The sequence below is a fragment of the Lepidochelys kempii genome, chromosome 10 (assembly GCF_965140265.1).
Source record: "Lepidochelys kempii isolate rLepKem1 chromosome 10, rLepKem1.hap2, whole genome shotgun sequence".
In the NCBI taxonomy this organism is placed as follows: Eukaryota; Metazoa; Chordata; order Testudines; family Cheloniidae; genus Lepidochelys; species Lepidochelys kempii.
In genome coordinates, this window is record NC_133265.1 from 71,979,997 (window position 1) to 72,007,968 (window position 27,972).

At 48.5% G+C, this 27,972-nt stretch overlaps 1 protein-coding gene across 3 annotated transcripts; it reads left to right on the forward strand.

The window, feature by feature from the left end:
* The first annotated feature begins 3,866 nt into the window (after positions 1 to 3,866).
* KLHL25 (kelch like family member 25) lies at positions 3,867 to 27,972 on the forward strand. 3 transcript variants are annotated; one of them, XM_073361490.1, is made up of 3 exons: positions 3,867 to 3,930; positions 18,730 to 20,559; positions 27,391 to 27,972. In XM_073361490.1, the coding sequence occupies exon 2, from the start codon at positions 18,750 to 18,752 to the stop codon at positions 20,517 to 20,519; it is 1,770 nt and encodes a 589-aa protein (XP_073217591.1). In that variant the 5' UTR covers positions 3,867 to 3,930; positions 18,730 to 18,749; the 3' UTR covers positions 20,520 to 20,559; positions 27,391 to 27,972. The 3 variants fall into 3 exon arrangements, with proteins under 3 accessions (XP_073217591.1, XP_073217593.1, XP_073217592.1); XM_073361492.1 differs by having other exon boundaries at positions 3,885 to 3,930; positions 18,733 to 20,559; XM_073361491.1 differs by lacking the exon at positions 3,867 to 3,930 and adding an exon at positions 4,085 to 4,352.

The following is a 27,972-nucleotide window of genomic DNA, read 5'->3' on the forward strand; positions in this document are numbered from 1 at the left end:
GCGCGAGAGATCGATCGTTTTTTCCACTTGGCTCCTCCCTCTGCTGCCCTCCTCACTCTCTCCCTTGCTGTCAGGTGCCCTCACGTGCAGCTCCCTCTGCCTCTTTGGATGTCAGATTCGCTCCAGCAGTTTGTCTTATTGTCAGGCTATCTGCCTGTCTGTGCGGTGCCCCTCACCATGCCGCCTAGGTCTGCTGCCTGCTGTGCGCATGTAGGCAGGTTCCTCCCCATCACAGGAAGGGGTCTGTCAGTTTTCAGGGCTGCTACTCCTTTAGTTTATGACCATGTTGTGTGTGCCTGGGAGGCAGTTCCTTTAAAACATAGGTCTTAGCCTGTTCCATAGCCCCATCCACTCAGGGCCCTGCATTAATTATTGTAGAGCACTCAAATATGTTATAGGTGATTTCCAGCAGACACAGAGCCCTACATGCCATTCCCCAGTGGGCTACAGTCTCCCTGTCCAAAGGGATGGAACAAATGAGGCTGACACGCAGCAGGGTAGGATGAGGAGGATGAAGTTTAAAGAGTAACATTACTGTAGATTTACAATTGTTGTGAACGTTTACCAGCTCGGGCAGATGAATGTACTTGCCTGCCCTTCACCATGATAACCATGACAATACTGATGGTCACCTCTCAACAAATCAGCTTGCCCCAGGTGAGTGGGTTAGTAGAATTTAGCAAGGCTGCTCTGTTGGGGATTGCACTCCAAGTGTCTGATTCTACTCATAGTTACACTGGTGCCAATCAGGAGTGACTCAATTGAAATCAACTGAGATACACCAATGTAAAGCTGGCATAAGAGAGATCAGCATTAGGTACCATGTGTTGGATGAGGGACAGAAGCACCTTCCAAGACATGAATTTGCAAAAAGCTGTTCTGAGCAAAACTGAAGAAATGGGGGAATCCCTTATAAGAGGAGCTGAAACCCTTCCCCCTCATAGACCTTCTGTAAGTGACAGCTGATACAAATTACTCCTCCCTCTTCTCTGGATCAGTTACAAAAGGATGGATGTCAGTCTGGGTTCACACACAGCTTGTGGTGATAAGGACTTTGCCAGCCTGAGCGGGTAGCAGTTGGAAACTGCTCTGAGAATTAACAATTACTACATTACACTTCTCAATGGTTCTTTTATAGTCTGGAGCAGCTGGACGAGACTCAACCACAAAGTGAAAAATCAATTTAGTTTTGTCTTTAAATGCTGCCGTTGTTCAACAGATGTTTTCTGGGTGCCACAGCAGCCACCTTGCTCGAGATTCCCCTTGTCATCCGCAGCAGCTCATTAAACTAATTAACAGGGTATTTCATCCATTTGAAGCAGCAGCTTTGCTGGAAGCTGGGAAATGGCAGAGTTCTAAGGGTTAACTTTCACTTGTCTGGTACAGCATGGTCAAATCCAGGGAGCAAGGATTTAAAATAGTTTAATGTACCATTACTATTATTTAGTGCATATAGTCCCTGTTAACTGTAGCTACATGATGTTATCCCATTTCTACCCTGGAGGAAGTATGGGACTGTATTTTGTCATGCAGCTTTTTATTGGGGTTGTTGCTTCAGTAAATCCCATCTCCTCCTTTCCCCAGGCTCTGCAGAACGGGCCCTGCAGGCAGTGCCTCCTTGTGAGTCACCAGCACGAAACGGGGACAAGCAGAGGCATAAGTAACTATGGTAGGAAACTCACTGAGAACTTTTCTGGGTTAGAGCAAAGGGCTTCCAGGCAGCCCTTTAATACTCTAGACTTGGTTTTAGAGAAGCCCCTGCACACTTTGGAGACAGGAGATTTTCACTGGGTCACTAGCCTAGATGGATGTGCTCAGTAAAGTTGCTAGTTCTTCACTGTAACATTGACCCTTATTGTAAGCTACCTACTGAGCACTACTGAAAGCAGAAGGGTATAAGCCTGGGAAAGTGAAGGAGGTAATGGGAGAAGAGAGGGGAAGTCCTCCCCTGTGCCCTAGACACACCTTTTCAGCTGAGATGCACTTTGTTCAGATTTAGAGTACATTAAATTATTTTTCAAGAGAAAAAAATCCAGGTTGGGGAGCAAATTTCAAATGCCAGTTTTTCAAAAGACTCTAGCCCGAATATGGCATACTACCACTACTTCTACTAATGATCAATTAATGCTCTTATACAGTGTAAGTGCTTTTCATCCAGAGATCACAAAGCACTTTACAAATGAGGTAACTATTATTACCCCCATCTTTCAGACAGAAAAACTGAGCCACAGAATGACGAAGCGACTTGCCGAAGGTCACTCAAGCAGCCAGTGGCAGAGACAGGAACAGAACCCAGCATCCCATTCCAGTGTGCTATGCATATTTTTGAAGCAGATGTGGCCCTTTAAAGTTTTGTTTATCATGAAATGTCCTATACGTTGAAGCAGCTGAGAAACCTCAGTGCAAATGTGGGTGATTTAAGAAATCGGCACTGACTTTGGCTGAGGCTTTTATCACCCTGCCTTTGTGTTTGTGACGACTGTGCTGGACCGGAGGTGGAAGTGCTGGGCACCAGGAGAGCACAATTTGCTGTTTCTCCTTCTCTACATGGAGGCCAGCGAGGGACGTATTAGGTTCAATGATTTTACCAGCACAGAACTGGAGAGGTTTGGTGGCGCTCGCTCTCCAGCACATCTTTTACACCTCGGACCAGAGTAGCAGGGCCCTGCAGGTCGGGATTGAGGTGGCCCCACAGCACCGTGTGGGAAGCCCTGTTCTAGCACACAACAGCAGATGTAAAGGTCGCCATCCCGCAGCAAAAAAACTTCAGGACCAGACTTCAAAGAGAAACTGCTGAGCTTCAGTTCATTTGCAAATTTGACACCATCCGCTCAGGATTAAACAAAGACTGTGAACAGCTCGCCAAGGACAAAAGCAGTTTCTCCTCCCTTGGTGTTCACACCTCAGCTGCTAGAAGCCGGCCTCATCCTCCCTGATTGAACTAACCTCCTTATCCCAAGCCTGATTCTTGCTTGCATCTTTATACCTGCCTCCGGAAATTTCCACTACAGGCATCCGAGGAAGTGGGTATTCACCCACGAAAGCTCACGCTCCGATACGTCTGTTAGTCTATAAGGTGCCACAGGACTCTCTGCCGCCTTTACAGATCCAGACTCAGGCGGCTGCCCCTCTGAAGCCAGTCCCAGAGTCGCACGGGCCGCACACTAGGGCCGAAGTGCATTGGCAGCGTGGAGTGGGAGGCGCTGGGCCTGTTGCAGGGTGGGGATTAAGGGGCGTTAGACCAGAGCTATCCGGGGGCCTCTACAAGTAAGAGCAGGGGATGCTGCCGAGCAGGCCAGAAATGCTTTGCCAAGCGCTGCCAGGGCAGCCCAGCGGGAGGAAGGGGACGGCACAGAGGTCAGGATGGAGGTGCAGTGGCAGAGCTGGGGTGGAGGACCCGGCTGGAGAGGACGCGCCTGGCGTTAGGGTTAGGTGCAGGCTAGGACTGACATCCCGCCCTTCGGCACTGTGTGTTAAAGCTCCCTCGGGCGCCGCTGCCTTCACCCCTCCAGCCTGACTCAAGGGCTCCTGCACCTTTAAGAGTCACGGGGGTGGATTCCAGGTGCTTCAGCCCAGCCCGACGGACCCCGTCCTTGACTCCACCCAGCAGCCGCTTCCTCTCATCCGATTGGCTGACTCCGCTATTGCACCCGCCCCCTCCCTTGCCCGAGCCTGACCTACAGCCCCCACCCGCCCCACGGGCTCAGTCACAATGCTGCAGCTCTGATTGGTTGCCCTGGCCCTGCTGGGTGGTGTCTCCGCCTCCAGCTTGGAAACTAGTTTAGTCTCAAGCCCCTGGTGCTAGACTGTATCCAGTGAGTGAGAGTTCCCTGTGGGGGGGGGGGGCAGCATGGGCACCAGCTACAGTGACCTGGGGGAGCTACAGTGACCTGGGGACACGCTCAGACCCCTGGGGCAGATCGCTGGCCTGTGAGTATCTGTGTAGATCCATCTCCATCCCCAGTCCTGCCCTAGTCTGGGGGGGGGAGGCAGCCTGAAGTGTGTGGAGAGAGGTGAATGCAGACGGCTGGCCGTGAGAGTTCGTTCCCAGCGCCTGGCATAGCCCCGGAGAGGGTGCAACAGAGTCTTGTCTGTGCGGTTGCAAACATGTCATTTGCAAAGTGCTTTGAAGAGGGGGAATCTGCGAGGCAGATCTCGGCTCCGGAGGAAGGGGGGAGAAAGGGGCAGTCCTTTATCTCCTGCATGCAGTGCGTGGTACAGCAGCGAGAGCCTTGATCGCCAAGGGACACTGGAGATGAGGGCAGGATGTTTTTCCAGCTTTTTTCTCCTATTCGGTTCCCGTCAGTAAATCATTTCAAGCGGCTTTGAGAAAGAAGTATCTGCAGTTAATGGTGAGAGCCAGAGAGAAATTAAGTTGATGTCTTTTCCCTCTTTCAGGAGTGTTTGGATAATCTTGGAAGAACACCTCCTGGGGTGTTTTTTGTTGTTTTTATTGAGCATGGATGGAGATTAATTTTACAGATTGGGGTTTAAGGCTGGGGGGAGGTTTAGGAAGAAAAATCCTTTTGCTCTCCGATTTACCCTGTAGTACTGAATTTGCTACGATTACTCAGTTTACTACAGATATTTGTGTCTGAGCACCTGAATGTTCAGGGTTTGTCTTAAATCCAAATCTTCAATGCTTAGCTTCACAATCCAGATCATCCTCTCTAACTAGGTCTAAATTCACGTTTACTAAAATGTGTAGCTGGGGACGTGGAAAGACCCAACAATACGGTGTCAGACTTTTCGGTGATAGCGTGAACCCAGCATGCTGTCTGTGGATAATTGGATGTGTTACTCTCTTGTGATCCTGGAGTGCCGTACAGGTTGTATATACTTAGAACATTAGCAGTGAGATATTCAGCAAATGCTTGAGGCATTCGGCTTTTTAAAACAAAAAGCTGTCATTTACACCTAGCCTAGGAATACAGCAACATTTATTCATTTTTTGTTTGACTTGAAATATATCGCTGTAAAACTGCTTATGGATCAAGAGACCCTGCTCCAGTGAGCCTCCTGATAAAATAATGAGTTGCAGAAATAGCAGGAGCAACATAATTCTGAAAGTTTGCAATTGTGTGTAAATGGCTGATTCAAACTGGCTGACTGTTATAACTCCCTGTTCTATTAGGACAGCGTCTGCCATGTCACCCTGGCCTTCCCTGGGGCCCTCTTGTACTTCAAAAGTTACAGCTTTTTGTTTTTTCATAAGCCCATTCACACTGTTTGATTTCAGGCTTCTTTATACCAAAGAAAACAAACTCTGAGCTCAGTACAATAACTCCTTTCAGGAGGAGACATCTGTCCATTATGGACACCTCTCCATATGGTGAGAGCCTTCCTGTTCAACCTCTCTCCTCCTCCTATGAGTGCCTGGGTGATTTCTCCTCTTGTGACCATATGCTTGGAGTCACCTCCCAGATCCTGTATCCCTTGCAACCCCACTCGCTGTTCTTCAAATCCCTCCTCCAAATGTGCTTATCTCACTCCAGCCCGGGCACATGGTCCCAGAAAAAACAAGTGACCTCACTTTTACTGTGTAAACCTCCCTCCTCTTCCTCACCCCAGCCCCTTACCGAACATCAGAAGACACAGGAAGAGAAACCCCACGTTCATCTGTAAAGCACCAGGTACAGTCCTGTATAAATAGTAACACATAGCCACCACAAGTGCTAGTGATAGCCATCCTACTGGTGGTACCTTCAGTGTAGGCACAAAGCATGCGGGGGGGGGGGCACGTGGGAGAAACTTGTGCTGCCTATTTTACCTGCCCCTCTCTCATTTTCCCCTTCCTACTCCTGTTAGCCCATCCCGGGTCTCCTCTCCCCGGAATCTGGCCACTGGTGGTGTAGGAACTTTTTTTTTGCAGCTCTGGAAGAGCCTCCCATTATCTGTTCCCCTCCTCTGTTTTCTGGTTCAGATCAGATCTTATCCGAAAACAAATTGTGTCTCCGCCTCTTTAATTTCTCTTGCCATTTGCTATCATTTATCTCTATAGTAGGATTGGAGTCGATGAGGTGTGTTGGGATAAGGTTTGTATGGAGGTTTGCTGTGCGCAATAAAGGTGCCTGGGGTAAGGACGGCTTGCAGCATTCCTCTTTAAAGTAGTCTCATTGTCTCATTATTTATAGGATTGTAGTGCTGAGGAGTCCCAGTCATGAACCGGGACTCCATTGCACTGGCAGCCGTACAAACACAGAACAAAAAGACGGTCCTTGCCCCCAAAGAAACAAGATTATTGTGTCTAAACCCAGCACCAAATTCACTCCAAAAGGCTGACATCCAAACGGTAGCATAAACTTACACGACTTGAAGTAGCGCCACTGAGGAACTATTTCTTTCTACCCTTCTGTTGGTTCAAGAAAAGAAGAAAAGAGCTATTAGACCAGGGGCGGGCAAACTTTTTGGCCTGAGGGCCGTGTCGGGTTTCGGAAATTGTGTGGAGGGCCGGTTAGGGGAGGCTGTGCCTCCCCAAACAGCCAGGCATGGCCCAGCCCCGGCGACCTGTCCCCGGACCGCCCCCAGAACTCCTGCCCGAGTGCCCCCGCCGCCCCATCCAACCTCCCCTCTCCTTCCTGACTGCCCCCCAGGGACCCCTGCCCCCATTCAACCCCCCCCATTTCCCACCCTCTGACCACCCTGACCTCTATCCACACCCCCGCCCCCTGACCACCACCCCGAACTCCCCTGCCCTCTATCCAACCCCCCTGCCCCTGCTCCCTTACCGCGCTGCCTGGCGCACCGGTGGCTGGCAGCACTACAGCCGTGCCGCCCGGCTGGAGCCAGCCACGCCAGTGCGTGGCACAGAGCACCGGGTCAGGGCTGGGCTCTGCACCTGCCCTGCCCCAGGAGCTCACAGCCTCAGGGGCTGGGCAGGAGAGTCCTGCAGGCCAGGTGTGTCCCACGGGCCGTAGTTTGCCCACCTCTGTATTAGACCTAATAGTCAAACCCCCTCTCACCCTCAGTGTGTGCAGAGTTGTTCCCTGCGGTAGAATCTCTTGTGTTCGGCCCGGTTTTAAATGGCTCAGGTGATGGGGTTTGCACCACGTTCCTAAGAAACCTTCCCTGCATGTGCAGAACAAGAGAGAGGAGGCCAATTTAATATCGTACCGGCAAAGGACCAGGATAGTTAAGCATATGGGGAAGATGGCTCAGGGGCAGATAACTCTGGGTGCTGTGTGTACGCTGTGTGTGCTATATGTTTTCGTGGTGCGGGAGGGAGGACTGCGTGGAGTCAAGGCCCAGAAAGAGTATGACTTGTTGTTGAGTGATGATTGTATTACTACCCCTGCAGGGGAAATTGCCTCCTGCACAAACTCATTGGGACTCAAAGTAATCTTCCCTGATGGCCAGTAATGTTTTTAGGAAATGCTTATTGGGTGATGGGATGGAACAGGAGAGGCATTAGGTGGTGGGCAACTCGTCTGTAGGGGTGGAACAGCATAAGCAGAACCTGGTCAGATGTGGAGGGAGATGGGAACAGGACACAAGGGTACTGGTCAGGCAGGTCCTGGCCACATATATGTGTAAGTGGACCAGGAGGGGCAGACCTGGCCTGGTGGGTCTGGGGTGTTGGACTTGCTCACTGGGCAGATGGGTTGCTGAAAGGGTCAGGTTAGAAATACAAATGTCAGAGTTTATTACCAAGAGCCAGATTTATTCTCATTCTTTATAGATTGTAATTGAATTGAGGCAAATGTAGTCAACACTGCTTAAACAGTGGCTGCTAGAATGCCTGCTAGGATGCATTTAGCAGTACCAAGCTGCATCAGCCCCCCTGGAGGACCTTTAACCACCATCCCATCAATGTGTCTTTGCTCATCAACTTTTACATCCACACGGTGGCTGTTAGCACCAGTCCAGTGAGCAAGGGCTGCTGCATCATCCCTTCCGCTAGAGCCTGGGTACATTGCTTCCCTTGTCCTAGGATACTGTGTCTGAGCCATCCCAACTTGCCTGCTTGCAAAACACTTAGACTCAGGAGAGACCACCAGTTTTATCTGTTGGCCTATCAGCCCGAGGCCAGGCAAGCTTCATACTGCAGCCCATTGGAAATCCCTTTGATTTATTGTTGATTGGTGCAGAGGTGAGTGTAAAACACCTTGTAAGGTAAGGTAACAAGAGCAGCTGTGACCCAGTAACTCATGGGTTGAGTCATGTGGTTTGATGCCACATGTAGCCCTGAAGAGTGAGAGATCAGAGCCCTGTATCTCTCAGAGTAACACTCCCACCTCCTTTAATCCTTGCTAAGAATGTTTTTAATTTCTGAATCTTCCCTTCTGTCTGGCGGGGGGAGGGGGGAGGAGGAGGGGAGGTCTCTTCTTGCTTTCCTTAGAGTCTTTAATCTCCTTCAGGGGTTGGCATTTTTGCTGGCCAGCACTGAATTCCCTCCAGTGCCCATCAACACCAGCGGGTAATCATCTACAGAGATACAAGGTCCTCCCATCTTCACGGACTTGCGTGGGGTGCTTAACCTCTGCCAGTCTCTGGAAATTGTACCAAGATCTCCTGGCAGAGCAATACAGAGCATCACGTTATCTGACTGGGAGCTGAATTTAAATTCTGGATTGAAAGTTGCGAGGAGAACTGGGCCTTGTTGATAAGAAAGCACATAGTAGAAGCTCCGATTGACCCCATCAACCAAGCCCTCTACTTTGCCAACAAGTTTGTATGTGCTCGTAGTAAGGGATGGCATGTGAGCAGAGGGCGGGAAGCTCTGCCTGCCCCCTACAGTTGCAGCATCTTCATCAGATGCTCTGCCACCACCCCAATGGCCCACCTCTTGCCCAGTGCACATCTGCTGGGAGCTGTGTGGTTAGGTACCATGTGCGGGCATTTGAAGTAGACGCCTCTCCTTCTAAATGTAGTAGCAGCTAGGCTGTCTTTCATGGGACTCTCTCCTGGAGATGGACACCGTGATCAAATGGGTCATTTCCATTCCGGGCCCCTGTGAGCTTGATTTGAGAGGCGGGCAGGGGGGATGGAGACATGCTCTATCTTCATCTTCAACTCTGCATCATTTCACAAACAGATTGTGATGGATCTAGCTGGATGGAATTCATTCACTCATTGAGCTGGAAGGCAGGTTTTGTGCGGGGGAGCTCACAGCAGCTCCTGAAATGAATTCCAGGCTTTGAAAGATCTGCTGGGCTGAGACATTAAAAAGCGTTTGTCCACAGCCTTAACTGTTGCTCAAAACATGATTTCTCCTGGTTGGATAATGGCAAAAGGATGGGGGGAGGAGTATTCCCAGCACTACAAAGCCAGAGAGTTTAATAATGAGCATAGACTAACCCACTTTTATTGCCTCTGGAGGTGGCTTAATAAGAAGGTTTACAGAGCATTCACTGTGGAGAGTGGGGAGCGGGTTGGTCTACGCACAAGCTTGCACCAGTTTAACTAAAGGTGTGTTCTTAAACCGAGTTTGTCTACAGACTCTCTTATTTGGTCTGAGGGGGGCTTATTTTGGTTTAGCATAATCCATTTTTATAGGCAGCGCCAGAATCCCCTTTTCCTCCTTCCTTGCCAGATGCCATAAGAATCCTGCTTTCTGCTCAGTTCCATGTGAAACATAGCTCATAGTTTTTGGGACCCAGGCATTTAATAAGCCTTTGTGATAGCTTTGGAACTGGAGTCCCTGCAGGACAAGAGGGAAGGTTGATACCACATGATGGAGCATGTTCCTGGGCAGGCTGGAATATGAAATAGTGATGACCAGAGCACATTTCTGAGTTCAGGTCCATGTTCATAAGCACACTGAAGTTCAGATGCTTGCCCAGACCTTCTCCAGATGATCCCTGCAGATTTGGGCTTGGAAAACTGCATGGTTGCTGTTTGAGTCGAATTGACACAAGTGGAACAGCATTTTGCATGGTATTTCTGTCTCCCACCCAGGAAGTGCAGGGCTGCCATGAAAACATGAAATAAGGAGGAAAATATTGTCAATGGGGATCGTTCAGATGACAAAGATTTGGGTTGAGTCAGAGCTCACTGACATGCTACAGTACTTTTTCTTTTATAAACACATCACATACAGACGGCGAACTGCGGCCAGTGGGTGCCGCAATCGGCTGAACCTGCAGACATTGCAGGTAAACAAACCATCCCGGCCCACCAGCGGATTTCCCTGGTGGGCCACGTGCCAAAGGTTGCCGATCCCTGATCTAAGCTACATCAATTTACATTGCGTAACTTACGTAAATTGACTAGTGTAACTTAGATCAACTTATCTGGTTAGTGTAGACCAGGCCTGAGTAACTCCACTGACTGCGAGGGAGTGACGTTGCCTGAATCACAGGGTGCAAAAAGACAGTTGATCTTCACTGCATTAGTTGACCTCTTAGGACAGAGGAGAGGGAAGGAACCAAATTTACAGATACGAGCAGACCCCTGACTTCAGTCGAGTTACTCTAGATTTGCTCAGCTGTAGTCGAGAACAGTGTGTATCCCCTGGAGTGCAGAATCCAATGACTCAGTAGTTGTGAACTGACACCTTAATAGAAAGTCCATGGCTGGAAGCAGGTGTAGTGTCTCTTTCCATTCTATCTGGCAACTGGCCAGGTTTCACTGTCAATATTTTCTGTATTGCACTAAGTGTGGGTTGCTATTTTTACTCCTCTCATCTCAAGTACTATTTACTGGAAGATGTAATTAGTAACAAGCGGGTCTGTTTGGGGCCAGCCTATGGGGACAAGAGTGCATTGCTTCAGCCAGAACATAGGGAGCTGTGAAAGTTTGGTATCAAAGGCAGATCCCCTAGCACGTGCAGGTATGGACCAGTGTCCCCTGAACAGCACTAGTAGGGTTGCAGGTTTGGAACCTGCAAGGAGGAGTATATATTCCAGAGCTGTTGAGCTGTTTATGTGAAGTGCCATGAAAGTGGAATATATGCACCAAATCTTTAAAACTCCAATTAGAGCTGCTGCTAACATCTCCAAAAGGGAAGATTTATTCCCCTATCTTGTCTATTTGCCATCTCCCTTCTGTCTTTCTCAGCAAGATCTGTTTTCCCCATTGTGTCTGCTATTTTTGATTCCTGTCCAAATGTTTGATCCAGGTCTCTATGAGTAATGGACTATGTGAATAATTGTAGCTCACATTTAAAGACTCCATTTTACAGACTGCGTATGTGTGTGCATGTGTGTATACACAGGAGGAATCAGTTTCCCTAACGTGGAAATGCAGCCATATCTGGTATGCAAATGGCAACTCTTTTAACAATTCAGCTGTTCAGGACAGGAAGTGAAGAACACACTATCCAAATGAAACTGCAGGTGAATGTTAATGTCCTAGACTCAGAGACTAACAGCCTAGGAACCTAACACTGGAGATGGGAGAGCGGAAAAGAAGGGCGCAATTTCATAGCGTTTTAAGAGAAGCTGATCTTCGGCCGAGGCCAGGAAGAAATTTCCCCTAAGGGTTGTATTGCAAAATTTGGGTGATTATCAGGTGTTCTATGCCTTCTTCTGAAGTATCCAGTACTGGCCCTTCAGGCAGGCCTGTTCTGATGTGGAAAGAAGGGCTCATGGTTGAATCCTGGTCCAATACAAAGAAGTAGGAGTGTGGTTGACTTCTGTGGGAGCAGGTTTTGGTACTATGTGGGTGAGCCTTGTGTCACTATAGCCTGGATGCTAAAACTCTGCTCTCCAGCTTGCCCTAGATGCCAGTGCTACTCCCGGACAGCCCAGCGGATATGGAAGGTCCACATCTTGCAGTTCTACTGGTGTGACTCCCTTGATTACACTGCAGATGTACAGGTGTAGCCAAGAGCATTGTACCCAGTAATAGATCTGAAACTGAGGTGCCTGAGGCCAGATGCTTCTGGCACTTTCTCTAGGGCTATTCACTGCCCTGGCCCATGTGGCTACATTCATTTATCACTGATCTGCACGTTTGTATTTATACGCTGGTGGCTGAATTTCCCTATCCCTCCTTCAGGCTTCCCCCCAGGTTTGTGAGATGTCGGATGATTTGTGGTTATCGGTGCCGAGATGAAAGTAAAACACAGTGTAGGAGACTGCTGTGGCCTGACCCAGTAACTCATGGGTTTCCCAGAAGATTTCCCAGGGGTACCAGTGGAATTACACTACAGGTGCCCCGATGCCCCCAGATCAGCGGTTTCCTGCCAGTCTGCGCTGCTGCTTCCATTGCTGCCCTGCCCAGAAGTGTGTGTGCCAGTGACCCTGTCCTTGTTTCTCTGAAGGTTTTAAACTCAGAGCACCTGCCACAGCCTGTGTGAAAAGAGACAAAGAAAGTGACAAGAACAGCAGAGGCAGCAAAACCAAATAGAATAAATTAAAAGGGAAATTTTGAGCTTTTTCTAAGCCAATGCCTTTGATCCCAAAGCCGCCTGGTTAGCATTAAAACGCTAATGAAAGCCCCTCCCGAAGCCAGGAGGAGCAGAACCCTGCAACGAGAACCCTGGTTTTCCAGCCTCCAATGTTGCATGGGCATTTTCTCCCAAGAGTTGTGAACCGAGTGAATATCAGACCTCAGTGACTCTTAATGCTGTAGGTAGTTTTTAGTAGGGATGGTCAAATAGAAAGCAACCCTTAAACAACTCCCCCAAGCCCTGTATTGGGACTATCAGTGCAGGGTTTGGTTCACCGTGGTTCATAGGATCAGGGTTGCCCAGGCATGTTCAGGCAGGGTTTGGCAAAAACATTTTTGAATGACAGCGTTTCACACTTTTTAGCAATTGTTGGACCAGAAATTCATAGCAGGGAACTCGTTACTTGCTATTTTGTTTTACAGGAGAATTCCGAATAAACAAACTTGGTTGCCCAGTCAAGGAGCAGAAACTATATTGTGTGATTTATTAGACCAGCCACGCACCTCAAACTGTTTGTGAACAGCTCTCAGGCTGTAAAGCTATTTGTCCAAACCGCTTGGTGAATTCTTGTGGATACTGGAAATGTTCGGAGGTTCATGGACAACCTGGTGGCTTTAAAAAAAAAAAAAAAAAGCTAAATTTACTACAAACATTGGCCCTGCTTCTGAGCAGGCCCTTCAGAATGCAGAGGGATAGAGAGCAAAGGTAGCTCTAAGGTACCTCTGTGCCTCCTGGTTTCTTGGCCCCACCAAGTCCAACTTAAAGCACAATCAGGAGACGCTCTAAATTATAGCAGCTTCCCTCAAATGCCTACAGGCTACACGGCCAGCACGGAGTACCTGGAACTCAGCGAGCTTCAGTCATGCCCTCCACCCCCAAGTCACCTCTAGTCTCAGGGGTGGCAAGGTGGGATGTAGGGATGCTCCATTATCCTGGCACCACCAGGTAAGCCCCTTTACACAACAGTTGTTTCCTGGGGAGCTGTTCCGTTTTCTTGATGCCACCATAGCAACTTTAAGGAGCAACAGCGGGTGAGAAAATCAGAGTTCTAGGTCTCACCTTTCTCCCTGGTTCTCTACACTGGCTTTTGTCCTCCCCAGGGGCTACTGAGATACTTTTCTTTGTGCTCTGAAATCAGAGGCACCTGCCCTCCCCGTGACTCAGTGAACTTTCATCTTTGTCTTGGGTTGCTGCCATGGGGGCTTTCCTCCCAGAACGAGTGTGTGAAAGGCTGTCCGAAGCCCCCTCCCCGTGCTGCTGTGTTGTAAGAACTCTGTCTCTCTCAGATCTACTGGGCTGAGACTGACTAGAGCCAGGGAAATATTCTAGCCAGCAGACAGCCTTGGCTATCTGACAAAAAGGCTGATGCTCCCAGGCCCTCATCTATATGGAAGAAGGGCTGCCGTCTGTCTCTGCCTGCCCTGAGATCCTGTGAAGACAGTGCCATCGTTATTTATTTTTTTATAATTCCCTTTAAAAGGACAAAATGACTGCAACGTATGAGTGTATCCCAGAACCACTTTGCGCGGGTCAGGTCCTCGGCTATTTGAGCTGTAGCTTCCATTCTAATGACTGCCCCTATCCTACCCCGAGGACGCTGGCTGCTGTGCTCTCAGATGGCCCTTTGTGCTCTGCGTAGTAGGTGGGAGGTCGGAAAGGGACACTGGCAGATTTCTGTGTGCAAAATATTCCTAATGTGGAGTTCCCCATCTGCTTTGGTAGCTCTATACGTTCATCAGGAAAGCCAGTGAAATGTTCTGTCATAACCTAGGGCCAAATGCTGCTCTATAAATTTCTGCTTCAGCAAAGCTCTTGAGGGTGTGCTTAATAGTAAGCATATGCTTACGTCAAGCCCTATTCAGTAACGCATTTAAACATGCGCTTAAGTTAAGCGCATGCTTAAGTGCTTTGCTAACTGTAGGCTAGCCGTGGGCATATTCTGATTAAGCAGCAGAGGGGTTCACCTCACTTACAGATTTTGAAGGTTCATACGGCTGCAGAATTTGGGAAGAAACTAATCGGGAAAATTGCTATTGTCTACAATTTCTGTTCGTCTGATGTGTCTCAAGGGCTATCCCACATTACTGGTGGGCTAGGGAAAGCCCTGGGAAAGCGGGGGTTGTCTGTCGTGCCACATTCTGTGGTAGTCTGAGCTACGCCCAGCTCGAGAGCAAGAAGTAGAACGTCCACATTTCTACTCTTACGCAGCCATGGGAGGATTCAATCCTAGGTGTTTTGAGAAGATTTCAGGCCTTTACCATTTAAAAGGAGGGCAGGTAAGTAGGTCCCACTGTAACACTTGCCTCCTAAAAACTCCTTCATACAATGTGAAAGCTGCTGCAGGCTACAGGCTTTTTTTAAAATCCCAGGTGTATGGTAGTTTGATGCTTCTTAGGGATGGCCCTCGCTAGTTCTGCAGCCTGCTTCAGCCTCATTTATTGGCCAGCCCAGCTGTCTGTGAGAAGGCCAGCTGACAGTAGATGTCATAACCTTGCACCTGGCTGAAGGGACCATCTTTAAGGGTGGAAGGATGATCCAGTACCCATTCAGTCATTTGGCCTCTCTGCCACAAAGCATATGGTTAGTCTCTAAGGTGCCACAAGTACTCTTTTTCTTTCTGCCACAAAGGGAACCATGTAGGGCTAGTTTTGGTGGGTCACCAAGCAGCAATTGGATGGAAATGTAACTTGGCCACTACCTACCCACCTAAGAACTACTGTACATGGGATTTAAAAAAACTCTGTGGCCTGGTGCAGCTTTTGTATTTTATGTAGGTGTTTTTAATTTATAAATTAGCCACTCCTTCTATTCTGAGTGGTGCCTTTTCCTCCTCCAGGCTCAGGAAAAGCTAACCTTGTCCCTTTCCCTTTCTGGCCCCTCTGTTTGTTTCTATGGCTATTCTGTGTGAATTGCTTAACATTTGGTTTGATTATCACATCACATTTGAAAATTAGCACATCCACTCACTGCTCAGGTCTGGTCTTCAAAGGAAGCAATAGATTGGGAGGGTGTTTTCTGAGGTTGGAGGAAGGGAAGCCGGAATCAATAGCTTTTAGCAGACTCATAAATGTTTCATCTGTATTCCTCCAGTTTGGTCAGGGGTGCTGGAACAATTTGTATTGTGGGGGTGCTGAGAGTTGTTGAACCAAACTGTAAACCCTGGATATAATGGAATCTGCTTCCAGCACTGCTAGTTTCAGCACCTTTGAGTTTGGTGCTGTAAAATTGTGTCACTAGAATCCATATTAACCCTTAGAAATTTGTACTAGCCCTGAGGTGGGTGCAGAATAAGCATCCTGATGATGCTAGAAACATTTCCCCTTGCAGCTCGGCTCAGCCACTTAATAATGAGATTTCCTGCCCAGTTCTGGAGCCCTGCATTGAAAATTGCCTCTGCTCACAAGTCAAATGAGTATTGCGGTCTCAGCCTGGGACCTTGGGGATATTTGCTAGGACTCTAGGAGTGTCAAATAGTTGAATGAAAATATAATCAATAGCAGCATGATTTGGGTCAAAGATCTCACAGCTGCAGCGACTCTGTGTTATTTACACTGTACTGTTTGGGGATTGGGAAGCCTAAGGAGACTTCCCCAGGGCCTGTAACTTGGCCCATTTACATCTGCCCTGTAGAACACTGGAAAGGAGGTGGGGAGAGGCAGAAAACACACAACTCAGAATTATTCCTATTGATTAGGATTTATTTATGTTTTGTTTGAGGTGTTGGAAAGTGTCTGGGCAGCTTGTGGTTGAGCCTGTGTCTGGCTTATCTGCATCCAGGCTCCGTGAAGCATGAGAGTGTTGAACTGCTTCACGTTTCTGGGAGGTCACGGTGAAGTGAGCTGTAGCTCACGAAAGCTTATGCTCAAATAAATTGGTTAGTCTCTAAGGTGCCACAAGTACTTCTGTTCTTTTTGCGGATACAGACTAACACGGCTGCTACTCTGAAATGTGTCAGCTCTGTGTCCTGTGGGGCTGCTAACCTGTCATTGGCCTCTGACAGGTCATCGCCTCTCACCCAAGGTCGGTTATTCAGAATTCCTTGCTTGACTCCTGCCCTGTAAATCACGGGTCGTGCTATGTACTCTCCCTCTCATCAAGCCAGCAAAGCATGCATACACGACCCAGTTGTCATCCAGTTCTTGTTGACTCTTCCGACGTGAGCTGCAGATTTGACCATCTCCCCTAGGTGGGATGTGTCAGAGCCTAGCAGCTGACTCGGAACCATGAGCTCCGTTGGCAGTGTTGAGACCGTACCCTGATCTAGCTGACTTGGGAGGGCAGGGGCCTGTTGGCTTCATGATGAACCGGGGATTTTATTAATTCAGGGTTTTTCCAACTCTTGCAGTACTTGTTGCTTTTTCTTAATGTCCCAGTTGCTGGAATCGAGAGGTGTCATGAGAATCTCACTCTTTCCTCCCTCTCCCCCCATGAAAGCTAAGTTTCTAACCCTTATCATTACAGAGAAAAGCTTGAAAATATGAGCTGAGTGCATGCTCAGGGCTCATACAACTAGAAGGCAAATAAAAAGCCCCCCAAATCATTATTGCAAATCAACTTTTTTTTATGTTTCATGATTTTTAAAGACTCTCATGATTTTGGGGCCTGACTTATGGTGTTTTTGAATGCTCGGGGTTGGTGGTACCTTGTCCCTAGCTAAAAAAGCAGAATAATAGTTACAGAGAAGTTTTTAGGGTGGAAGAGGTGCAAAAGGGAACGCAGATCTGCATCTGACCTTTGCAACTTGGCCCCATTTCTATCTATCATGTTTGGACTGCCTGCCTGCTCCCTAAACCCAGACTCTAGCTCTGTGTGTGTGTGTGTGTCTGATGGTTTTTTGCAAAATGAAATGAAACAATGCTTGACTTTTGGTAAGACCGAGTCACCTCTTTACGTTTGTTACAAGCCCTTAATAACAGACCCTGTGGGGGTGCGGTAGCAACAGGATGTTTGTAATGGGATGACATCAGCATGGCAGTTGTGGGGTTTTGTTTTGGGGCTTTGACCTATGAGCTAGTTGCTCAATATGGTAAAGGGGAGACGGGGGTGATTTGTCCAACTGAAGCTGCCTCTGTGTGGCTGCAGTCTTGTCTGTCTGTCTGTCTCTCTCAATCTCTTTTCCAAACTGTATTCTTTAGCTCTTCTTATATTCTTTGGAACTGACAGACTGGCTTTTAGTGACTTGCAGTTTCTCTCTTAAACATGTTATTTTCCAGCAACGCTGATGGATGTGCCTTCTGCATTTACTTTGTAAATTATGGACTAAATTTCCCAGTCTTAGCCTCAGGATTTTTTATGTTTACAAAATACAAATCAGTCAGTCAGCCTACCAATTACCTGATTTACACCTGCAGAATAGGATCACTTGCATAGTTGTGCCTGCACATTGGATACAGGTGGAAAAATGCAGACTGACTGAAAATGCAGCCTTGATATTTTAGACCAAGCAACTTATCAAATTCCATCATCCAGACTCCATTGCTCTCGATCTCAGTAGATTGGCAGGGTGTTGTGGGTATGTCCTACACTGCAAAAAACCCAGCAGCAGTGAGTCTCAGAGCCTGGGTCAACTGACTTGGGTTTGCGCTATGGGGCTAAAAGAGCAGTGTAGACATTCTCATGGGCTCTGAGACCCATCCCCCTCACCGGGTCTCAGAGTCCAGGTTCCAGCCCAAGGAGGAACGTCTACACTGAGCTTTGTCATATTCCCTGAAGCCTGCCTGTTCTACAGAGTAGATAAGTCATGTGGAAGAGTCTGCTGAGATTCATCAGCCAGAAAGTAGAATTAGAAGGGTTTTGCAAAGTCTGTTGAAATCTTTGGTTCCCTCTAATAGCTAGATACCCCATAAATGAATACGGTTGCAATTGCCTTTCCTAAACCTGTAATAATCTCCCCACCAGACGCCAACATGACATGAACTGAGCCAAGAACAGGCCCCAGCCCTTTACCCTAAATAGATTGTTCTCTTTAACAAGGAAAAATAAACATTGCACGGTTTGTGTGTTTGCCCTCCAGGGGCTGTTGAGAAAATTTGCCATTTAGTTTGGGGCTTTCATTGCTGCATTATGCTTATTCCTTGTTGAAGCCAAAGTGCCGAATTCTCTGTTTCTGCCATGATTACCCAAAAATACATTTTAGAAGAATAAGCAAGCCATTACAGGGTGCTCTGTGGCTGGAATATCTGGGGGGTGCTGCAGGTCAGGATTCAGGAGCACTGGCAGAATTGGGAAGGGCTCAGTGCTGGGACACCAGAGTAGGTTTGAGCTGTGTTGGCAGATCAGTGAGGAGAGGGAATTTAGCACAGCAGATGCCCACACTCTGCTGCTGGCTCTAGCTAGTGCTAGTTTCTCTCCTCTATAAGCACCACTAATTAGTTTATTTTCTGTTCACTCCTCAGCAGACCGCGCCTCTGTCATCATGTCGGTCAGCGTCCACGAGAACCGTAAATCCCGAACGAGCACTGGCTCTATGAACATCTTGCTTTTCCACAAAACCTCCCACCCAGACTGCGTCCTGTCCCATCTCAACACCTTCCGGAAGAGCTGCGTGTTCACTGACGTCACCCTCTGGGCCGGTAACAGGTCCTTCCCGTGCCATCGGGCTGTGCTGGCCGCCTCCAGCAGCTATTTTGAGGCCATGTTCAGCAACGGCTTGCGGGAGAGCGTAGACGATGAGGTGAATTTCCATGATAGCCTCCACCCAGAGGTGCTGGAGCTGCTGCTGGACTTCGCGTACTCCTCCCAGATCATCATCAACGAGGAGAATGCAGAGTCCCTGCTGGAGGCTGGGGACATGCTACAGTTCCACGACGTCCGAGATGCAGCGGCTGAGTTCCTCGAGAAGAACCTCTACCCTTCCAACTGCCTGGGCATGATGCTGCTCTCAGACGTTCATCAGTGCCGTAGACTCTACGAGCTGTCCTGGAGGATGTGCCTGGTGAACTTTGAAACAGTGCACAAGAGCGAGGACTTCAACAACCTCTCCAAGGACACCCTGCTGGACCTGATCTCCAGTGACGAGCTGGAGATAGAGGACGAGGAGAAGGTCTTCAGGGCCATCATTCAGTGGGTGAAGTATGACTTGGACAAGCGGAAGGTGCATCTCCCAGAGCTGCTGAGGAACGTGCGTCTGGCCTTGTTGCCTTCTGAGTGCCTCAAGGAAGCCATGGCGTGCGAGGACCTGATCATGGCAGATGAGAGGAACAAGCTCATCATGGACGAGGCCATGCACTGCAAGAAGAAGATCCTCCAGAATGACGGGGTGGTCACCAGCCCCTGTGCCAGGCCCCGCAAAGCCGGGCACACCTTGCTGATCCTGGGCGGGCAGACCTTCATGTGTGATAAGATCTACCAGGTGGATCAAAAGGCAAAAGAGATCATCCCCAAAGCAGACCTGCCAAGCCCAAGGAAAGAGTTTAGTGCCTGTGCCATTGGCTGCAAAGTCTATGTCACTGGCGGGCGGGGCTCAGAGAATGGGGTCTCCAAAGACGTCTGGGTATATGACACGGTTCATGAGGAGTGGTCCAAAGCTGCTCCCATGCTGATAGCTCGGTTTGGGCACGGCTCAGCTGAACTGGAGAACTGCCTCTACGTGGTTGGTGGGCACACTGCGGTGGCTGGTGTCTTTCCGGCATCTCCTTCTGTTTCCTTGAAGCAGGTAGAGAAGTATGACCCTGCCTCCAACAAATGGACTATGGTGGCCCCTCTAAGGGATGGAGTCAGCAATGCTGCAGTGGTCAGTGCTAGGCTGAAGCTTTTTGTCTTTGGTGGGACCAGCATCCACCGGGACATGGTGTCCAAAGTCCAGTGCTACGATCCTGTCGTGAACCGGTGGGCGATCAAAGCAGAGTGCCCCCAACCTTGGCGCTACACTGCCGCCGCTGTTCTAGGCAGCCAGATTTTCATCATGGGTGGGGACACTGAATTCACCGCTGCGTCCGCCTACCGCTTCGACTGTGAAACGGACCAGTGGACGCGGATCGGGGACATGACTGCCAAGCGCATGTCATGCCACGCCTTGGCCTCGGGAAATAAGCTTTACGTGGTGGGGGGTTACTTTGGGACTCAGAGGTGTAAAACGCTAGATTGTTATGACCCTACCTCGGACACGTGGAACTGTATAACAACAGTGCCGTACTCACTCATCCCCACGGCTTTCGTCAGCACATGGAAGCACTTGCCAGCTTGAGAGGCATTGGCTTGGGCCCAGAATTCAGGAGCTTAACCGGGTAAGATTATATATATTTTTAACCTGATACTTCACCTTTGCCACCTAAAATCTGCATCAACGCCCCATGTCAAGACAGCTGGATCTAAACTTGCTCCTGGGAATGCCACCGTTTCCCTGTGTTTACATTTGAAACAGAGAGGGATAAACAGATAGAAGGCCAAGTAGGCCCAGGCCGTTGTAGGTTGATACCTCTCTGCTTTCATACCATAACTATTTCAAGCTGGCCCCTTCAGTATCTTGGAGGCTTAGAGTGCAAGCCATCCACTTGTGTCGCAGGGCGAGACAGAGAATATGTTCCGATCATGACTCTAATAATACTTGTATTCAGCACCTTCTGGTAGGGTAGACACTGTGATGATGAGCACTTAAGAAAGGCATAGTATGAAATACTTACCCAGATGCCTGCACAGGGGACAGACTATCTGATAGGTAGGTATTAAAATGACTTAACCCCTGGCATGCTGGGAGGGAGGGCATGGATGTCGGTGAGGGGTAACAAAAGTTAGGTTGTGCATACCGTTCAGTGGATAGGGCAGGAGAAGCACAGAAGCCATGGCACATTTCCCAGGGATCAGATGCAGATTTGTCACCAGAGCAGTCCCCTATCAAACTGAAAACCACCAGACTCCTGTGCAAGACGTGAGTGGGAGGGAAGGGGATATAATAACCCGAAGAAAAATGCATTTGCTGCACTGCTGTGTGTGCATGCGGGGATGGGCTGTGAAAGATGTTGATATTTGACCCCAGGTACATAAATTCTGAGGCTATTTTCCCCAGTTGGTCAGAGTAACAGGGAAAGCACTGTTTGAAATGAGGGGCAGTGGAAACTTGGACAGGAAGCCTGGCATCTGGCTCCCACCCACTCATCTACAGTGGGACATTTGGCTGCTGTGCCGATTGCAAGATTTTGGTCAATGGTTTAACCTTAAAATTACCAACCTGCGTATATCGGCACCTGCTCAATCTGTGCCAGGATGTAGTTCCCCAGTGAAAGGTGGCACTTCCTAAAATCCTTCCCAAAGTTTGTTGTGAACCAAGTATTGATCTGGGCAGCACTCCCTGGGGAATAATGCTGCCTTTGCAGCAAATCTAGCACCACTTCTGGAACTGACTGCACAGATTCCTCTACCACTGGGACATCTGCATCCCTCCATGTAAGTTTGGAAGCCTGTTAAGAGCCAAATGAGAGAACCTGGAAGCATCTCCTGCGGTGGTTTGGGGGATTGGCAAATTTCCTCTATAGGGTTTTCATCCCAAAAAGGTGGATGAGGGACTCCAGAGAGGATCCTCTTCTGCGCTGAAATTCTCCTTTAATTTTAAAGTTCATTTTACACCTGGAGGAAAGAATGATGCCCAAGCCCTGTAACGCCCTCTTGTTTCCCTGGCCTCACACTTAGCGTCACAGACATGTCAGGGGAAAAATGCAACAGGGTGGCATTACAGCAGCCTTCCAGTGTTTCCCCCTTCAATTTCTTCTGCCTGTACCGCTGGCATCAAAGAAGGAGCTGCTGGCATCTTCGTGTACAGTTTGCCCAACTTGCCCGCTGCCTGCTTTTCATAGACATTTGGTGCATGATGGAAAAAGCACCCAAAACACTGGGCTGCTGTAAGATTTTGAGACGTGTCTGGCTTTGACCCAGCTGCACCGTTTTGTAGGGCACAGCAAGGACGTGAGGGGTTAACACGGGATTGTACTGTGCATTCCCTGCACTGAATGATAATAGCTTTTCCAAATACCCCCTCCCCTCCTCACGGGTTGCCTAGCATCTGTTGCGGTGGCTCAGTAATCTAATTAACTGCCACTCGGCTATTAAATATCGCAGCAAAGAGTATGAGGTCTCCATCATTTTCAGCTCGGGGCAATGGGGCCTCCCCTCAAGAGCCATCCTAGAGCTGAAAATTAATTTTCTCAGTGAGCTGGTGAACAGTAAAACACCATGCCAGGCATCCACATGGGAATGGGGCTAGGGATTGTGATGCTTCATCTACTGAATTCAATTTTGCTCAAAATTTCAATTTGAATTCAATTTTGCTTTGGGGATCTCTGCAAGGGATAGGGAGTTTATGCCCTGCTTGCGCGAAACCCACTAACCAGGGCAGTTTTCTTTATGATTTTTTTTTTAAATTAAATTTAAAACTTTCCAGACAGAACAGTTTTTAGGTTTAAACATTCCCCAGTTGTCCGCAATCTCAAACTAGTGTATGAAAACCAGGAAGTGAAATTGACGAGCACGGCCACATTATACAAGATGAGTGATCTGCAAAGAGCCACTGTAAAGTCAAGGTAGAGAACTCAAGGTTTTGGGGCTTGTTACCTCTGATGGGTTATTAGTAACCCAAAGAAATAAGACATTTAAAAGCGCAGGCATGCTAACTGGGTGGTGTCCTGTCCCTGATATATTTTAGCTTTTTCATCCCATTATTTTTAAACCTAATTTGTTGTGGTGGCCTCTGTCCTGGGTTTCTGACAGCTCCTTTAAATCAAACACACAGAGTTGAGAGTGAAGCCACACTGGAAGAGGTTTGCCCTGCTTGTGTACCCCACAGTGCATCAGCTATACACCTTGCCCTGACTGATACTGGGCCCTGGGCAAAAGCTAGGAACGGTGCTCTGGGAGTTGGTCTCTAATTTGGTCGATCCAAAATGCTGGTTAGGAATCTGGAGAGGACGTCTCCAGGACATTACATGTATTGGTCCATATTCCCACTGAGAGCATTTGGGGGGTTCATGGGAGTCAGTTGCAGATTGCTGAATATGGGATTCTGCTGTCCCCAGCCCCAGTGTAGAATAGGACAGTTGGGGTGGGGAGGGGGGTTGCTATAAAGTACACCAGCTGGCTGTGGCCCCTAAGGACCATCCACCAAGCAGGGATAGTCAGAATGCAGCATTCTTCTGCAGTACCCCCTCTAAATTCCTCCCCCTCCCTGATTCACTCTCTACACTGGGAGAAGCATTGTGTGGCTGGGAGTGATGAGCGGCTGGCTATGCTGGCTCACGGGAAGTGCAAGGGAGACCCAGCTGCATTCCACTCGCTTCGCTCAGTAGGGGCAGGACAGGCCCGAGAATCTGACCCATTCTCTCTGGAAAGCTCTGTTCAGAGGCACTTCCTGTTTTTCCATCGTGGGAAGAACCAGCCACCCATAGACTTTTAATCCTTTTGAACTTGTGGAGTGTTTTGGCCCAGTCACCTCTCTGCTTTACCCCATAGCAGGGGTTTGATTGCTACTGCCCTTTATGCAGTCCCATGGACCAGAGTTCTCAGAAGGAAGCAACTACCCCCTGGTCCTTCTCCCTCCACACTGGTACGTACCAAGCCAAAGGCCAAGCTGCATTTGTCCTTTAGTGGCCATAGTTCCATAGTTGTGAAGGCCAAGACTATAACAGGGTTCAAAAAAGAACTAGATAAATTCATGGAGGATAGGTCCATCAATGGCTAATAGCCAGGATGGGCAGGGATGGTGTCCCTAGCTTCTATTTGCCAGAAGCTGGGTATGGGAACTTTTGCCATCTTTGGCTGCTAACTCTATTTGTCTAGAAGTGTTCCCTGTGACCCTGGTGGGAGCCCTAAGGGTTTTCCCACAATCCATCCTTACAGTCACCCCCATTCTGAGCAAGGAAAACATAGCAAGGAGTCCATCAATACTACCCCGTATACATCTAGAGGGGTGGTTTTGAGTGACCCTTTAGGGACACCATGTGCTGCCCCCACTGTCAAACACAGTTGATGCAGGGGCGTGAGACCAAGCCCAGAAATCAAACCCATGGGTTTGTAAAGCTCAAGCACCAGGCTTGTCAACCACGGGTTAAGAGCTGGAAGGTGCCGACACACAAATGGGAGCTTTTCAAAGGCACAAATGGAAGTCAGGCACCTAACTCACAACGGTTTTCAGTGGGCTGTGGGTACCTAATGGCCGTTTATACCTGAAAAAGCCTGGCCCCAAAGCTCCAGCTCTGCTTTAATTTAAAACATAACAAACATAACAGCAATGAATTGTTTCCTGCAGAAAGGTTGGCCTCCAGTATGGCCACGTTTAAGCCCCAGGGGGTTTGCATCACCGTACTTTTCAAGGAGGATCTCCGCGCCCCGTCCAAGAATACAGTGGGACATTAATTTAGTGCTGATCGCAAGCAGTAATTCCAGGGATCAACCATGATTAGCAGCTTAAAAAGCAAAAGCCTAATCTCTCCCACCGCACAGCCCTTCAGCTGATTTGTATGCCTCCAGTGGTCAGTGAGTGACCCATGAAATAAGAGACTTTTGTCAGCGCTGTGCAGGGAGGAGCTATATAGGCACGGGAATCTGCCCTCTTCCCGTTTCATGTCCCAGATGAGATCTAATCAAGTACTTCTTTTAAGACAAAACTCTCACCTTTCCTCTTCTCCCCCGCACCCCCGCTTATTCTGTGTGTTTAATACAGAAAAGTTTCCATAACTGTAATAAGACAACATAAAATTGGCTTAGCCAACTTTTGACACTTGTATAGGAATCAGATCTCGACTACCAGAATCAATGCAGAGAAGCAAATGCAAACTCCCAAAACCTCCACTCATAAGGGCAGTATAAATGCAAATCAGGAGCTGGGTTAATCGCTTAATAGAAATGTGTTGTAACAGAAATGGAGATCAAGCTTAGACTACAAACATTTATAAAATATAATTTACTGTTATCCCTTCTGCTCTCTCTCTCTGCTGGGGGCAGTGAAACAGCTTGGTCAGTTTCATCTTATAGCGAGGCCGATTGTAGTTCCTTGAGCATGGACATTGCTGGGTTTGCACGCTGACTATTTTAGACTGACCTGTATGAACTCTTTGGGCCTCTAGAAACCACAGTTCAAAAACCTGCAAAATCTTAGTAAAAGTTGCCCAAAAGTTGCCCATGGCATGGCTACGTATGGTCAGTTTAAAAAATGGACCATCCCTAAAATACTGTAGCTAACCCCCTCTCTGGGCAAGGCCTTAATGTAGTTTTAGAGCAGCTCAGCATCTTGTAATTACTAAAGTAACCAAGTCACAGATAATTTTTGCCAGTGTCTCATGGGGAAACTCATTTGCCTCCATTGGATTGCAAAGGCAAAATAAGCAGTGGCTGCAGCTTGCTGCCATTTTACAAGCAGATGTTTGTCTCTGAAGCCTGTTTATCTGGCAGAGTCAGAAGGGAGTGGTTGGCCTGCAGAGCCAGGTATATGAAAATCAAGCTTTTCCTAAGCCTGGGTTTGGGTAGACAAACACCTGGTTCGTTCATTGTATACAGAACATGAGATCTGGCCCCAGGCTGTATGTATGAGCCCCTTGGAAACTTGTGTGGTTGGTTTTTTAAGAGCTAGTTGGTGGGAAAATGGGAATTATTTCCCCCGTCTCCAAAAAATTCCCACTTTCCTTCCATTTTTTGCTCCAGTGTAATTTTGCTGGGAGTTTCCAGACCAGCCCTCATGCTCTGTACCTGTTGCGAGGCAAGAATGCAGAGCCTTCAGTCCCAGGGTACAATCTAGACTAATGAGTAGCTGGGCCACCTCTGCTGTGTAACCCAGGATGCCCTTTGCAGTGCTTTGCTGCTGTAGCCTCCAGCCTGGACGGCTCAAAAACAGCCTCCAGCACGCAAGTCACTCCCAGCAATGTCTGCGTGTGTGTTGCAGCCAGCCAGCCACCCCTATCGCATTTACCAGCCTTGCTTAGACTGCAGGGTGACCAACAACACACTCCCAGCTCTAGATTTCCCCAAGAAATTTATGTCCTGCACTGCCCAGCCCTCTCCTGGACAATACAAGTTTACATAAAGTCTCTTAGCTGTTTAATAGAAATAATATGCACCCAACTGGCTACCCCAAATGCTTCAGTTTAAACACGCTGGATTAGATAAAACAATAAAATAAGTTTATTTTCTTGTAACCATTTCTAACTTACGTGTCTCATTACTTGTACTCACCTAAAATCTCTCTCTTTGTAATTAATAAAATTAAAACACAACTGGTACCTAACTTAACAAACTATATCAGATTCTCACCATATGATTTCAGCAGCCTTACAGGCCAAACTTCTTAGGTCAGGACCCCTTCTCTCAGAGTTCAATGAATGCTTCTTTGGTCACTTCTGGTGCTGTGAATGCGATGGGCAGGAGGAGAGAGAGGGCTCAGCTTTGGGTGTTTGTCCCTCCTTTTTATAGTGTCAGTCCCCCTCTTGAAAACCATTTCCAGCTGAGAGTCAGGAGACAAGAGTGTCTCTATGGAAGGATGTTCCCTGCTGCTTTTTCCTCACCTGGTTGACCGTCCTTTGTTTCTCTTTCTGCTTGATGACTCTATTTATTGCTTAAATGCAAATTTAGCAGAGCACACATTCCTTTCTTTGAGACAGACCTGTCTGCCAACCTCAGTGTGGAACAAGTGTTAACACCACAATACAGTGGAATCCTAGAATTTCACATACAATGTTGCTCCACACATTTTATCAGGACAAGCAAATTATGAGTTTTCAGATGATACTGCATAAGGCATACATAGTACAAAGATTATTACAACAGTGTGGGGGGTATGGACGCAGGTACATTTCATCACGTTCCCCCACCCCATTTCCCTCAATGGCCAGGCTGTCATTACATCAGTGGCCCCGTAATGGGGTGCAGTGAAGCAGGAATTACAAGGGCTGACAACACAAAGCCTTTTGAGATTCTCCAGACAAGTGAGAGAGTGGAGCCCGTCGTCTCCCTTGGGGATTCATTAGCTCCAGACGTGATCCCTCATGAGTGGGAGGGACATGTTGATGGCCGCTTGACCGGGGCCGTGGTAGATGAGTGACCTGGGTATTAAAGCTTTCTCTTTCTTATTTCCTCCCTAGATGCCACTGTCGAATTCATCTCCCTTTCTCTCTGCTGGAGTCTGCACAGTGACCAAATGCTACCAGCCTCACTCCTTACTGCCCCCACCCAAAGCCTGCAAAGGGTCTTTTGCAGCCCTTCCCTGGCACAGGGCCCAGGAAAAGGCCTACCTGAGAAGGAAGCCGCGCCATTTGGGCTGGGAGGGGGTGCTAAATGATGCTGCCGCTCGAACGGCCGTGCAGTCAAGCCACTGAAGGAGAACAGAGCCGAGAAGCATGCTGGGGTGGAGGCCTATTGTGTCGGGGCCGTTTTCCGTCGGGGCTTTCGTTTGTGGGAGTGGGGAGGGAAGGGGATTGGTTTTGATATGATAAGAAAGATGAAGTATCCATCGACGCTGCATGAAGCCTATTGAGACGCAGGAGAGGGATGGTACCGCCACTACCGAAGGAGGCACGGGCTTGAATTAAAAGAGCCCAGTGGGAGCGCTGGGCCTGTCCTGCCGCCTGATTCCTCTGGAGTTTGTGCTAGGAGCCCAGCAGGGTTTTCGGTTGTCCTAGGAGCACACAGCACAGTAACCCGATGAGGTGCTTTCTGTACTGGGG

Coding starts and splice junctions, on each gene's coding strand:
- KLHL25 (XM_073361490.1), top strand. CDS start 18,750: ATGTCGGTCAGCGTCCACGAGAACCGTAAATCCCGAACGAGCACTGGC.